The 14,840-nt window shown below is 39.7% G+C and overlaps 1 protein-coding gene across 2 annotated transcripts in view; it reads right to left on the reverse strand.

The window, feature by feature from the left end:
* Positions 1-4,678: 4,678 nt before the first annotated feature.
* IL13RA1 (interleukin 13 receptor subunit alpha 1) overlaps positions 4,679-14,840 on the reverse strand; it is a 76,381-nt gene continuing 66,219 nt past the window's right edge. For both annotated transcript variants that reach the window (XM_070292113.1, XM_070292114.1), the window contains one exon: positions 4,679-7,162. In XM_070292113.1, coding sequence (XP_070148214.1) covers positions 7,070-7,162 — 93 coding nt within the window. In that variant the 3' untranslated portion in view covers positions 4,679-7,069. The remainder of the gene's footprint in view (positions 7,163-14,840) is intronic.

A 14,840-nucleotide genomic window follows, 5' to 3' on the forward strand; every position in this document is an offset into this window, starting at 1 on the left:
TAAAGCTAGTTCCTCAGCTTCTATAGTAGAAATTTAGAAATAGATAATCTCTAAGCCTAAGTAAAAATAAGAAAGAGTATTAAGTATTAGCGTATTATTCCAAAGTAAAGAGTTATATGCCAAAAGAAACAGCTACAGATGTTAAAAGCAGTTTTAAACAACACAGATTTATTAGCTTACATTTCTGCAGGTCAGAAGGGCAGCCCAGCATGACTGAATTCTCTGCTCGGGGTCTCACAAGGCTGAAATCACACCAGGCTTGCCAACCTGGGCTCCTCTCTGGAGGAACTGGGGGAGAGTCTGTTTTCAGGCTCATTCAGGTTGCTGGCAGGATGCAGTTCCAACACTTTGTCCATGGCTTCTTCCATCCTTAAGCCAGCAACATTTTGGGTCCTTTCTGTGTTTTGAATCTCTCCTCTTCTTATGTTTTCAACCAGAGAAATTTCTCTGCTTCTAGGGGCTCAAATGACCACATCTGACCCACTCTCATAATACAAGATAATCTCCCCACTTAAAATTCTGTTATGTTAACCACATTTGCTGAGTCCTTAGAACTGACTCATTGGAAAAGACCCTGATGCTGGGAAAGACTGAAGGAAGGAGGAGAAGAGGACGACAGAGGATAAGATGGTTGGGTGGTGTCACCGACTTGATGGACATGAGTTTGAGCAAGCTCTGCGAGTTGGTGATGGACAGGGAAGCCTGGCGTGCTGCAATCCATGGGGTCGCAAAGAGTCGGACAGGACTGAGCGACTGAACTTTGCCATGTAAAGTAACATTGTCATGGGTTCCAAGGATTAGGGTGTGAGCCTCTCTCCTGGGAGGAGGAATCAGCATAAGAGTAGCAGGGCAGGGGAACTGTTTTTTGTTTTTGTTTTTTTTTACAAGCCCCATGGTACTCTTTGACTTTTAAAATTGTTGTTGTTCAGTCGTTTCTGACTCTTTGCAACCCCATGGGCTGCAGCACACCAGGCTTCCCTGTTTTTCATTATCTTCTGGAGCTTGCTCAGACTCATGTCAGTGATGCCATTCAGTCAGTGATGCCATTTAGCCATCCCATCCTCTATTGTCCCCTTCTCCTCCTGCCTTCAATGTTTCCCAGCATCAGGGTCTTTTCCAGTGAGTCAGTTCTTTGCATCAGGTGGCCAAAGTATTGGAGCTTCAGCTTCAGCATCAGTCCTTCCAATGAATATTCAGGACTGATTTTCTTTAGGATGGACTGGTTGGATCTCCTTGCTGTTCAAGGGACTCTCAAGAGTCTTCTCCAGCACCACAGTTTGAAAGCATCAGTTCTTTGGTGCTCAGCCTTCTTTATGGTCCAACTCTCACATTCATCCATGACTACTGGAAAAACCATACCTTTGGCTATATGGATCATTGTCCACAAAGACTTTTAAAATTAGGTACATGTTTTACATTGATCAAACGAAATCCCAAAAGTTAATTGCAATGACCCAATTTCCAAGTATTGAATTCAAAGGGACTATTTTAGAGAATGCATCAGATGTAGTAGCAGATGTACAAGCAATCTATATTATACAAAGTCCATTTTGGCATTTCTAGGCAAAATGACCTAAGACCTGCAAAGCATATTAAGAAATACTTGTTAGGTACAACCATGGTTGGGCCCTTGGGAAAATTCTGATTTGGATGAATCACAGGATTCTTCCAATGTATCAATTCCTTTGTTCTTACTGTTGTATTAAAGGACTGACTTTGGTTATTTTTGGCAGATACTGCTGATAGCTAACTATCTCCTGTAGCGAGAATAGGAGGTGACCATAAACATATTCTCTTGATATGTAAAACAAACGTCATCATCTTAATTTTTGCAGGATATCAGAACAGAGCCCATCTAGTCCAACCTCCTCATTTTACAGGTGAGAATACTGAGGCTGAGAGAGAGAAAGGAAGCTGCCCATGGCATTGCTAGTGCACACAGTAAAGATCCTCACTTCTAAAAGAGCTCTACAGCTTATGGCCATTGTTATGAGCCTTGGATGGGATGATAATTCACTGTCTAACATCTTCATTTTCTAGATGGGGAAGTAGATGCAGATAGGAAGAGATACCTGTCAAAGTCATTTGAAACTTCTAAATTCTAATCCAGGTCTCTTTCCCTGTACAGAGTAGCCTCTCCCTGACTAACCATCTGAAAGTGAAAGTGTTAGTTGCTCAGGCAGGTCTGACTGTTTGCCGCCCTGTGGACTGTATTCCATCCTCTGTCCATGGAATTCTCCAGGCAAGAATACTGGAGTAGGTAGCCATTCCCTTCTCCAGGGGATCTTCCCAACCCAGGGACTGAACCTGGGTCTCCCAAATTATGGGCAGATTCTTTACCGTCTGAGCCACCAGAAAAGCCCACTAACCACTCGATACCAAGACACACCTTACCCACTTCTAAATTCCTAGTGCCTAGCACACTGCCTGGCTCATAGAGGAATGAATGCACAAATGAATCTTAAGACAGTGTATAAAAGCTCACTTTGCAATGAAATGATTTAAATTCTTAGTCTTCCAGTTGATAAGAAATCTGGTAATAATTTGAAATAAGATGTTTCTTCTTTAGCCTCCTAGGACGAATAAGTACATCACTGGCTGTATTATACAGGCTCTAAAGTCAGGCTGACTTGTTTTCCAATTCTGTCCCAGTCATGAGCTATGTGATCTTGGACTCCCAACTGAATCACATTATGCCTTGCTTTCTTCATCTGTAACATGAAGATAATAGCACAATTTATCTCCTAGGACTCATATGGGGATTTAGTGAAATAGCACATGTAACTTGGCAGACAGTAGCTACTGGGTAACTATTAATTTTTTTCTTTTTATATAATGGTCTACCTAATAGATGTTGAAAACGAGCAGTGAAATATTTTCCTGTTGCTAATGGCAAACCAAGTGTGACCTAGAAAAGACAGCTAAATGCCAAAGAACCTTCAGGAAGAAATCATGTTGGGGATTGATATAAAAGTACATCCAAATGTCAGCAAAACTCCTCCCTCACTTGAAGTAGAAGCATGCCAAGATTTTGCTACAGTATTTACAAAATGTTACTGCTTGATCTAGTCATTAGGGTTTACAAGAAAATAGAGACTCTGAAATAAGTGTTTTGTTGTTGTTGTTCAGTTGCTAAGTCATATCCAACTCTTTGTGACCCCATGGACTGCAGCACACCAGGCTCCCCTGTTCTTCACTGTCTCCTGGAGTTTGCTCAAATTTGTGTTCATCGAGTTGGTGTTGCTGTCTAACCATCTCACCCTCTGCCACCCCTTTCTCCTTTTGCCTTCAATCTTTCCCAGCATTAGGGTCTTTTCCAATGACCCAGCTCTTTGCATCAGGTGGCCAAAGTATTACTTTCTTCTAAAACTATTAATATTCTTGTAGCATGAAACACTACTCATGTGAGCACAAAGTTGTGCTTGTAAAAGAGCAGGACTGCATGGAAATGACAAAATAGTAAATTATCCTGGAAAGCAAATGGGCTTAGATCGTTCTGGCTCCTCTGCCCCTGAGATGAGGTGAACATATTTGTAGCTACAAGATTTGTTTTCTATAGCTCTCACACAGATATATAATCTCAAGGGTCCCCAGTTAAATGTTTTCTGTCCTAATAGTGTTGATGTGTTGAGAATCAAAAGGCAGTTTCTTAACCAAAATTATACTTACCTGGAGATGGATTTCCAGAATATTCCTGCATCATTTTAAATAATTACAGAAGTAACCTGACCCAGACCAGCACCTCCTATCCATACCCTAGGGCTTGGATCCTGGAAAGTTGCAGGGTAAATGACAAATGTCAGGTTAATGACCTACTCCTAGAACATAATACAAATGAGAAACTCTCCATGACATTCAAACCATTTTGCTGTAGTTACAGAAAACATGGAAATATATTACTACCTCTTAAAAGGGAAACTTTTGTAAATGGATTTTCTTAGTCTCAAATATAACTTGCTTATGTGATTCATTCATAACTAGAGGTCCCTCATCATGTATATACCATGACAGTCTCCTGAGGTACACTACGCTCTGTGCTGTGCTTAGTTAGTCATGTCTGATGCTTTGTGACCCTATCTATGGACTATAACCTGTCAGGCTCCCTTGTCCATGGGGATTCTCCAGGCAAGAATACTAGAGTGGGTTGCCATGCCCTCCTCCAGGGTATCTTCCCAACCCAGGAATCGAACCCAGGTCTCCCACATTGCAGGCAGATTCTTTAACGTTTGAGCCACCAGGGAGGCCTAATACCTGAGTGGGTAGCCTATCCATTCTCCAGGGGAACTTCCTGACACAGGAATCAAACCAGGGTCTCCTGCATTGCAGGCAGATTCTTTACTAGCTGAGCTACCAGGGAAGTCCACACTGCACTCTATTGGAAGCTTAAAATCAAAAAGGACTAGTTCCCCATTTCCTTGTTAGAACCATGATTTATCAAACACTTATGTCCCTTCAGGTACTGTTTGCAAAGGCTGTGCTAATATTAAACTACATGCATACCTTTATCAGAAAACCCAGGCATGCCAAGAACAGCAGAGAAGCTCATGATAAACGGTTGTAAGATAAATTAGCACTCTTGGAATTTTTTCCCAACTTACATTCTTTTAACTCCAATTTTTTCTGCCACCTACTCCTCATAACACTTTCTTCGAAATAAGACAAAAGGAAAACATTTGGGTGACATACAAAAAAACAATATTTATTTTACTTAAGCTTTTCTGCAAGAAGTTAAAATGATCCCCAGTTGAAGGCATTACCAAAAATGTTAACATAGTTTCATGTATCCCTTCTGTGCCAGATGAGGAAAAGACTTATCTGAATGAAAGAATAAGAATGACCATTCTTACAGTGGGTTTACTTAGCTATGTGGAGAAAAAAAAACCATATAGGTTAGACATCAAATAGTACATAAACCTACTAGTTTCCTATAGGTAGTGGGAATTAAGCTGATGCTCTCAATTAAGCAATTGCTCTCAAGACCTGGGGATCACTTTTCAGGAATTATTAAACAGCCATAGGCATTTCCATAATTCACCACCCCATTTTCTCCCCCAACTATTTTGCTACTAATAGAGCAAGATGGAAACAAAACACAATTTTCCCACTCTCAGGCTGCAGGACTATCTGGGATCAGTAGTTCCTTAGATCATCAGAATATTAGAGCATCCCCCACCACTGCTATCTAAGTAGGATGACAGGAAAAATGGCTTTGGGTGAGGCATTTAGGTGTTGTGTTTTCTGGAAGTATAAGATCTGGCTAGGAAATAATAATCTCCTCCCTACACAGGAAAACCAAATATTCTTTCTAGAGAACAGTAGGGCAGAATGGAACATCCATGCCTGTCTTCCAACCTCAACCTGACCTCAAATATAGAAGTGCAGGGAGGAAACATCTTGACATCTGCCATTGCCATGATCCCCAATTTTCTCCTCCACTGTGGTGCAAGGACATTGCGACTTTTGCCCAAACCTGTAAAGAGTAGGGATGTCTTATCTCCCTTCCCCCTAAAAGCAGGAATTGGAACTAGCACTATCTTATTAATATGAATGAATGAATGTTTGAAGAACTTGTGACATGGAGTTCTCAAGTTCCTACCAGTAATCTGAGTCTATGTGAGGAGGGGAGCTTCTCATTTCCATACTCTTAATATAGAGGAAGCAGAAATAGAGGGATATTATATACATATATGAATATGTTGTGGGGATGGGTGAGGATGGAGCCCTAACATAGGCAGAAAACAAACAAACAAACAAACAAAACCCACAAAGGACTAACGTTGGAGCCTGGGATGGCTGGCTATCAGTATTAGAAACGAAGCCTGCTAATAACCATTTGGGCGAGTAAGGGAAAAGAGAAAGATATAACTATTCTTTTTTTTTCTCAAGCAAATATCAAAGTTCTAAGTGAAGAGAATACTTCTTTTCTGTGTAGAAAATGCATAAACAGTAAATGCTGAAAACCTTCAAATAAATGCAGACTCACATAGAAGTTACAAAATATGAGAGAATTAGTCATTGTTTCTCAATCTACTCATACTTTTCCTGAGATGCAAATTACTCCCTGCTCCTCTAGGTGCTGTGAACAGATTTATATTCTAATTGCTAATGAGAGGTGAAAGAATACACAGAGGGAGATGAAGGAGAATGCAAAAGGGGAAATCAGGGTGGGGAGTGGGGAGCTGAAACGTCTGGAAAATGACTGGTGGGGAGAAAAAACTGATTGAGCCCCAACTAGACTGTGAATTCTTTGAGGGAGTCAGCACTTCACAGTTGGAGGCACAATACAATCTGGACGTGTGCTAAATACTTGATCTGAATAGCAGTGGTGAAGAAGAAATTCATCATTAGAGACTGGGTCCTTCAAACTCTAATATCCAATAAGTTGTTCTGCCTCCACTGCCATTAAAAGCCCGCAATGGCCTCAAAAGTTCTCAGTAAAGAAGCTGCCTCTGCTTTTTCTGTAGTCACAGCTGGCTGACATGGATGCCTGGGCCTTTCAAAGCAGAGGAAAATGCTGCTGGAGGGGATGAAGATTCCAGACTATTAAATATTAAAGAGTTTTAATAGCCGTAGCCCCAACTCAATGGGATCCCAAACAATAGATAGCAGATTCTATCAATTCTGTTTTGTTAGATGTTCTCTATGACTCAAGTTTGACTTCAGCATTTGCACCCAAAATGAGTTCTCCTACAAATAATATGTGTTGGTATTATCTGAGAAAAAGAATTCAAAGCAGGCATAGATCCCTCAGGAAGTTGTCACAACTCTTGATAAGATTAACTCGACTGCCATCATCGCTTTCTAGCTTTTGCCCCCTAGTGTGAAGCCTTCGCAAAAGATGTCTGCTTTTATAATTCAGCAAGAATGACTCTGTTCTTTTCTCCAAAGGGCCTATTATTTTTAGTTTTTCGGTGCATGACTCAACAGAAAAACCTGTGGCTCTTATGAGCTGCCTGTTTTGAAATGGTCCAGTAGTTTCAGTTTCCCTTTAACAAGTTCCCAGATAATAAATGGAGAACAGTATGAATCTTCACAAGGTCACATTGAAGGTTAAAATAAATTATCTCCATCACTGAGAGGCTCTCTTCAGGCTCTCTATCAGCACTACAGAGTCAGTTTCTTCTTTGGTTTGCTTCTCATAGATGTCATACTTCTTCCAGTGCTGGAAGGGAGAGAAAAAAACACATGATGACTTTTCTAAACAGTGTTCTTTTCCTGAGTACCTGCAGTAACTGCTTATTTTTAGGTTTGTGTGCATGGAGTGTATGTTTTCCTGTTTGTTTGTTTTTTGTTTGTTTGTTTGTTTTGACCCAAGAATTGTCATCTGTTTGGACAATTAAAAGAACTGATCAAGAAAAAAAGCATGGGATTGTTATATGATGTTTAATAGCTATCTCAAAAGGTAAACTTATGCAGACATACATCTCCAAAACTGGAAACAAAGTCTTTTGTAGAAGAATGAAACAGTGACATGTTTTTCTTACTTCAATTGTTTCCATCTTTATTTTTTTACTGCTCAAATTTGACCATTGCTTCAGAGCTGTCAGAGGCTCAGAAAAGCATCAGGGTTTATGGCAATGTACAAAATATCCTAGAAGACAGTGCAGTTAAAAGTTTTGAAAGACCTTGCATTAACAACTTCATGCAAGAACAGGGAATTGTGCATACAAAATAAGCACATCTTGAACTCAAGTTAAGTGTGTCTCTTATGGTGAAAGCCAATATTGTAGTCCTTGCCTTCCTTCCTTTCAGGTCAGAGGAAAGGATGAAATGTGAGCTCAGTCCCCTCATCTGTAAAACACAGTTGTTAGACTAAACCAGGGGACAGAAAACTATGTTCTAAGGGCCCAATCTAGCAGGCTGCTTGTTTTTGTAAATGAAGTTTTACTAGAACACAGTCACATCCATTTGTTTCTGTATCACCTATGGCTGTTTTCACGCTACAACAGCAGAGCTGAGTTGCTGTAATAGACCCAATGGCTTGTGAAACCAAAAATATTTACTATCTTGTTCGTTACAGAAAAAGTTTGTCAATCCCTGCATTAGATTACTTCTAAGCTCCTTTCTGCTCTGCTGTTTTCTGGTTCTGTAAGACTAGAGAGGTAAATGGAAAGAAGAAAAACTAAAAACAAATGCAACTAGAGATGGACCCAGTAAGTCAGGAGCATCCAGTCTTAGAGCACATACAGAGGGATGAGTTGGGAAACACTGCTTAAAATTTCCAAATTATTCTAAATATTTAACCATGATACTCCTAGTAGAAAGACTACAATAAAAAATACTGACAATTCCGAGTGCTGATAAGGATGCAGAGTACCTGGACTTTTTATATATTGCTGGTGGCAATGTAAAATAGCACAATCACTATGGAAAACAGTCTGACAGTTTCTTAGAAAACAAAATATACACTTAGTGAATGATCCAGAAATCTCACTCCCAGGTACTGACCGAAGAGAAATGAAAATATGTCCACACAAAGACCTCTACATGAATGTTTATAGGAGCTTTATTCATAAAAGCCAAAAGTCAGGAATAGTCATGATGTCCTTGAACACGTAAATGGTTATATAAAAATAAAAGCAATGGCACACAACAACACAGCAACATCATGCTAAGTGAAAGAAGCCAGACTCAAAAATCTGTGGGTTGCATGATTATTTTGGGCTTCCCTAGTGGCACAAATGGTAAAGAATCTGCCTGCCAATGCAGGAGACCTAGGTTTGATTCCTGGGTTGGGAAGATCCCCTGGAGAAGGAAATGGCAACCCTCTCCAGTTTTCTTGCCTGGAAAACCCCATGGACAGAGGAGCCTGGCAGGCTACATTCTATGCAGCCACAAACAGTAAGACACAACTGAGTGACTAACACTTTCACCATTCACTTTAATCATGATTCCATTTATATAATATTCAAGAAAAGGCAAAATCTTACAGATAGAAAACAGATCAGAGGTTGCAAGGGTACAGGATCAGGGAAGGGGGTGTACTGTAAAAGAGTATGAGGGAACTTGGAGGGATGATGGAAGTTTTCTACATCTTGATTGGAGTGGTGGCTACAAAATTGCATACATTCGCTAAAACTCTTCTAACTGTACACTTAAAAGTAAAATGTATGGTATGTAAATCTTAACACACCTAAATTTTAAAAAAATGCACAGATATCTGATAAAAAATCTAAAAACATTATACAACCTTAAAGTAATGGTTTATCCAATAAATGACACTAAGACAACTGGCTAAACATTTGAAAAATAAAGTTAAACCCTACCTCACAGCCTATATGGATAAACCCTCTATGGATTAAAGACCTGTATGTGAAAAACAAAAATCAAGTAAGTCCTGGAAAAATGTATTAAGGAGCAATTATATAAATCTGTAGTAGGAAATAGCTTTCTACACATAAAAAATAAAGGAAGAGGAAGAATAAGATGGTGGAGGAGTAGGTGGACATGGAGTACATTTCTTTCCATGGATACATCAGGAATACATCATCAGACACAGAAGTGCATGCAGAACACCAGCTGAGAGCAGACAGGAGTACCTGACCAGAGGAAAAGAATATATAGAACCATGTAAAACTCGGTAGGACGAAGGAACTTGGGGAAAAAGCAGGAGTGTTACCAGGACTAGACCTGCCCTCAGTGGGTGCTAGAACTGAAGCAGGGGTCCAGTCCCCACATCAGGGCAATCATCTGAGTCAGAGGAGAAACATTTAAGGCTGAGAGTGAAACAGCTGATCTGTGGCAGCCTAAATGGAATGAGAATCAGACAGTCCTTGCCACAGCCATACATACCCCAGACAGGAAAGCAGGTCTCCTAGAAGGTGCAGTGGCTGGGAGCTGAAGTTTAGGAATTGTGGAGCAATCCCAGGGTGAGAGCTTCTGTTGACTGGGGCGAGACCAACTGAGGGGACTTGAGGGAGGAGATTGTGGTGGGAAATGCCTGTGGAGGAAAGCCAGGCAGCCATGGAAGCAAGGCGATACTGCTGAGTCACGCATAGGGGGTGGAGTCATCACCATAGCCTCTCTCTCCCCACACACCAGCATCCGGAGCTGAACAATAGAGAGGCTGGCCCATCAAACCCCTGACTGTACTGAACTACAGAGCAGGACCCCACCCAGGGTGATTTTAAGTGCCTGATGCGCTGATCTACAGAATAAGACCCCAGCCATGGGCCCCTCTATGTACCTGACACACCAAACAACAGAAGAACCCCAGGCAAGGGAGCCCTCTAAGTGCCTGAACGGGCGGAGTTATGGAGAAAGACTGGCCAAAGAGGCCTTCTGATCACCAGCTAAAAGGGGTTTGAAAAAAGACTCTGATAGGGCCATAACTTCTGTGGCAGAGGCAGTCCGTGTCCCTGCATATTTGGTGCCACCAGGGTCCCCGCAGGCCAAGCAGCTGTACCACCTTCATGCTCAACTCTCACTGGGGCAGAGATGCCACAGGCAAAAAAATTCTTCCATCTATGCATGCAGGGTCACTTCATTAGTGTCTGAGTCTTTGCAACCCTATAGACTGTGGCCTGCCAGGCTTCTCTGTCAGGGAGAGGGGTTCTCCAGGCAAGAATGCTGGAGCGGATTGGCCAATAGTGGTTGCCATACCCTTCTAGAGCACTGTATTTCCTGCTGCCCAAGCTGCCAACTTCCCTGAGTACCTGGTATTGCCAGAACCCCTGCAACCCAAGCAGGTGCACCACCTCCACACCTGGCCCTCACAGGAGCAAACCCAAATCCTCCAGGGCAGCCTCAGGAGCAAATCCCAATGGAAGACCCACATGCAGAGGTGGAAATAAAACCACAATTGAAACCCAGGGGCAGTGTGGCTAAGGAAGAAGACCCAAAACCTTCCCACCAGCTGTACAAGCTGCAGATTAAATCCACACAGTCAACTAGGCAGACTCTGTCTATAGAATATATAAAAGGTCATGAGAGCTCCCACAAAAGAAAATGCACTAGTTCTGATAGCTGAGGACATTGAAGGCAAGAACACATAGGAGTTGGATCAGATTGGAATATGAGCTGCCCCCACAGCAGGTCCAGAGATCAGCACAGTGTTGGACGGCATCCTAGGGAGGTGAGGTGGACTTTGACTCCCAGAGAGGGAAAGGACTCTGACAGCAGTGACCCAAGAAAAACATTTATTATTCTTAGGTTTCGACTTGTTCTGTAGATTCTTTTGGACTTTTTCTTTCTTTTTTTCGCCTTTTTTCCACCCTCAGTTGTAGCTGCAGATTTTATTGGCACTATGAAATCTAATTAAGCTTTTGAGTTTTTTCTTTTTTTCCTCAGTCACATTTTTTATTGTTGTTATAAACCTCTGCCTGTACGTTGGGCTTTTGCATTTCTGTGGAGTTTTCCCTTTTCTCTTTTTTTAATTTTAATTTTTTAAAACTATTATTATTTTTCTACATTTACTCTTTTGTTTGCCTTTCCTACTGTTCTTTTCCCCTTGCAATTAATCTTTAATGTATATGAATCTTCTTCATCTACCTCTTTAACTTTGCATATTTATTCTTTCTTTCTTTTCTTTCTTTCCTTTCCTCTCAACATATTTGTTAGCTTTGTTTTCATTGCTTTATTCCCTACTTGGCACCTTGAATTAGTTTTGTTTTCCAGTTTGTCCTTTAGTTAGTTTTTTTCTTAACTGGTAAATATAACTTTTGATTTCCATTGTTCTCTGGGTCAATCTACTGTATTTTATTTTTGTTGGACTTATTTTGATTTTGCTCATGGGTGTATATGTGTATATTCCATTATTTTAAGTATTATTTGCCTGATTTTGTAACTGCCATTTGTCTGGGGTTCATTTTTGGTTTCTTGTTTTTGGATATTTGTTTTAATCTCACTTAATGCTATAACAAACCACTTGTGGAATCTTCACTCCTGACCAGAGATCAAACCCTGAGCCTTTGGGAGCACTGACTCCAAGACCCTAGACTACCAGAGAACTAACCCTAGGCAGTATCAGATAGTGAGAACTCACACAAAGGAAACCACTTGAATTCAAGACCTGGCATTACCCAACCACCAGTAGCACCCTGTGAAAGACACCTCATCTAAATAAGAAACAAAACAAAAATACAAACCCAATCATCAGCAGACAGGATTACCACTTCACTCAGCCTTGCCCATCAGAGGAAAAAAACAAACAAAAACTCAGCACAAAACTTACGTTATACGAAGCTCACACAAACCACTGGACCAAACTTAGGAGGGCAGAAACCAAAAGGAAGAAAGAATTCAATGTCAAAGCCTGGGAAAAGGAAACTTTAAACACAATAACTTACAAAAAAAATAATGAAAAGGCAAAGAAATACTACACAAATGAAGGAACAAACAAGAAACACAGAAGTCCAAATAAATTAAGAGGAAATAGGCAAACCACCTAAAGAATTCAGAATAATTATAGTAAAGATGATCAAAAACCTTGAAAACAAAATGGAGAAAATGCAAGAATCAATTAACAAAGACCTAGAAGAATTAAACAATAAATGTACAGAGACAAACAACACAATTACTGAAACTAAAAATACTCCAGAAGGAATCAATAGCAGAATATCTGAAGCAGAAAAATGAATCAGTGATCTGGAAGATAAAGTGGTGGAAATAACTGCTGAAGAGCAGAATAAAGTAACAAGAATTGAGGTCAGTCTCAGAGTCCTCTGGGACAATATCAAATGCACCAACATTCAAATTATAGGGGTCCCAGAAGAAGAGAAAAAGAAAGGGTATGAGAACAGTTTTGAAGAGATTATAGTTGAAAATTTCCTCAACATGAAAAAGGAAATAGTCAATCAAGTCCAAGAGGCACAAAGAGACCCATACAAGATAAACCCAAGGAGAAATATGCCAAGACATATACTAATCAAACTAACAAAGATTGAACACAAAGAAATAATATTAAAGGCAGCAAGGGAGAAGCAACAAGTAACACACAAGGGAAACCCCATACATTTAATAGCTGATCTTTCAGCAGAAACTCTGCAGGCCAGAAGGGAATGGCAGGATATATTTAAAGTACTGAAACGGAAAAATCTACAACCAAGATTACTGTACCTGGCAAGGATCTCTTTCAAAACTGATGGAGAAATCAAAAACTTTTCAAACAAGCAAAAGTTAAGAGAATTCAGTACCACCAAACCAGCTTTACAAGAAATGTTAAAGGGATTTACATAGTTAGGAAATACAAGAGAAGAAAAAGATCTACAAAAACAAACCCCAAACAATTAAGGCAATGGCATTAGGGAACATACATATCAATAATTACTTTAAGTGGGAACAGATTAAATGCTCCAACCAAAAGACAGACTGGCTGAATGGATACAAAAACAAGATCCATCTATATACTGTCTACAAGAAACCCACTTCAGACCTAAAGACACATATAGACTGAAAGTGAGAGGATGGAAAATATATTCCATGCAAATGGAAAGCAAAAGAAAGCCGGGGTAGCAATCCTCATATCAGACAAAGTAGACTTTCAAATAAAGAAGGACACTACATAATGATCAAGGGATCAATCCAAGAGGAAGACATAACAACTGTAAATATCTATGCACCCAACATAGGAGCACCTCAATACATAAGACAAGCACTAACAGACATAAAAGGAGAAATTGACAGTAACACAATAAGTAGGAGACTTTAACACCCCATTCACACCAATGGACAGATCATCAAAACAGAAAATTAATAAAGAAACACAAGTCTTAAATGATTCATAAGATGAGATGGATCTCATTGATATCTTCAGGACATTCCAGCCAAATACAGAAGAGTACAGCTTCTTCTCAAGTGCACATAGAACATTCTCCAGGATAGACCACGTCTTGGGTCACAAATGAAACCTCAGTAAATTTAAGAAAATTGAAATTGTATCAAGCTTCTTTTCTGACCACAACGCTATGAGATGAGATGAGATGAAGTTTTTTTTACAAGAAAGAAACTGTAAGAAACACAAACACATGAAGATTAAACAACACGTTTCTAAACAACCAACAGGTTACTGAAGAAATCAAAAGGGAAATCAAAAAATTTCTAGAAACAAATGACAATGAAAACACAACTCAAAACCTATGGGATGCGGCAAAAGCAGTTCTAAGAGGGAAGTTTATAGCAATACAATGCTACCTCAAGAAACAGAAGAAACATAGAATAGACAACCTAACTTTACACCTAAAACAACTAGAAAAAGAAAAACAAAAACAACCAAAATTAGTAGAAGGAAAGAAATCATAAAGATATGAGCAGAAATAAATGAAAAAGAAATGAAAGAAACAATAGTAAAGATTAATAAAATGAAAAGCTGGTTCTTTAAGAAGATAAAATTAACAAGCCTTTAGCCAGACTCATCAAGAAAAAAAGAAAAAAAAAAGAAAAAAAAAGAAAAAAAGAGAAAAGCATCAAATCAACAAAATTAGAAACGAAAAAGGAGAGGTTACAACAAACAATGCAGAAATACAAAGAATTATGAGACTATTATGAACAACTATATGGCAATAAAATGGATAGCCTGGAAGAAATGAACCGATTCTTAGAAAAGTTCAATCTTCCAATACTAAACCAGGAAGAAATAGAAATTATGAACAACCCAATTATGAGCACTGAAATAGAAAGTGTGATAAAAAAAAGTCTCCCCAAAAACAAAAGCCCAAGACCTGATGGCTTCACAGGAGAACTCTATCAAACATTTAGAGAAGAGCTAATGCCTATCCTTTTAAAACTCTTTCAAAAATTCGCAGAGGAAGTAACACTTCCAAACTCATTCTATGAGGCCACCATGACCCTGATACCAAAACCAGACAAAGACAACACCAAAAACCAAAACTACAGGCCAATAA

This window comes from Ovis canadensis, chromosome X, assembly GCF_042477335.2.
Source record: "Ovis canadensis isolate MfBH-ARS-UI-01 breed Bighorn chromosome X, ARS-UI_OviCan_v2, whole genome shotgun sequence".
In the NCBI taxonomy this organism is placed as follows: domain Eukaryota; kingdom Metazoa; phylum Chordata; class Mammalia; order Artiodactyla; family Bovidae; genus Ovis; species Ovis canadensis.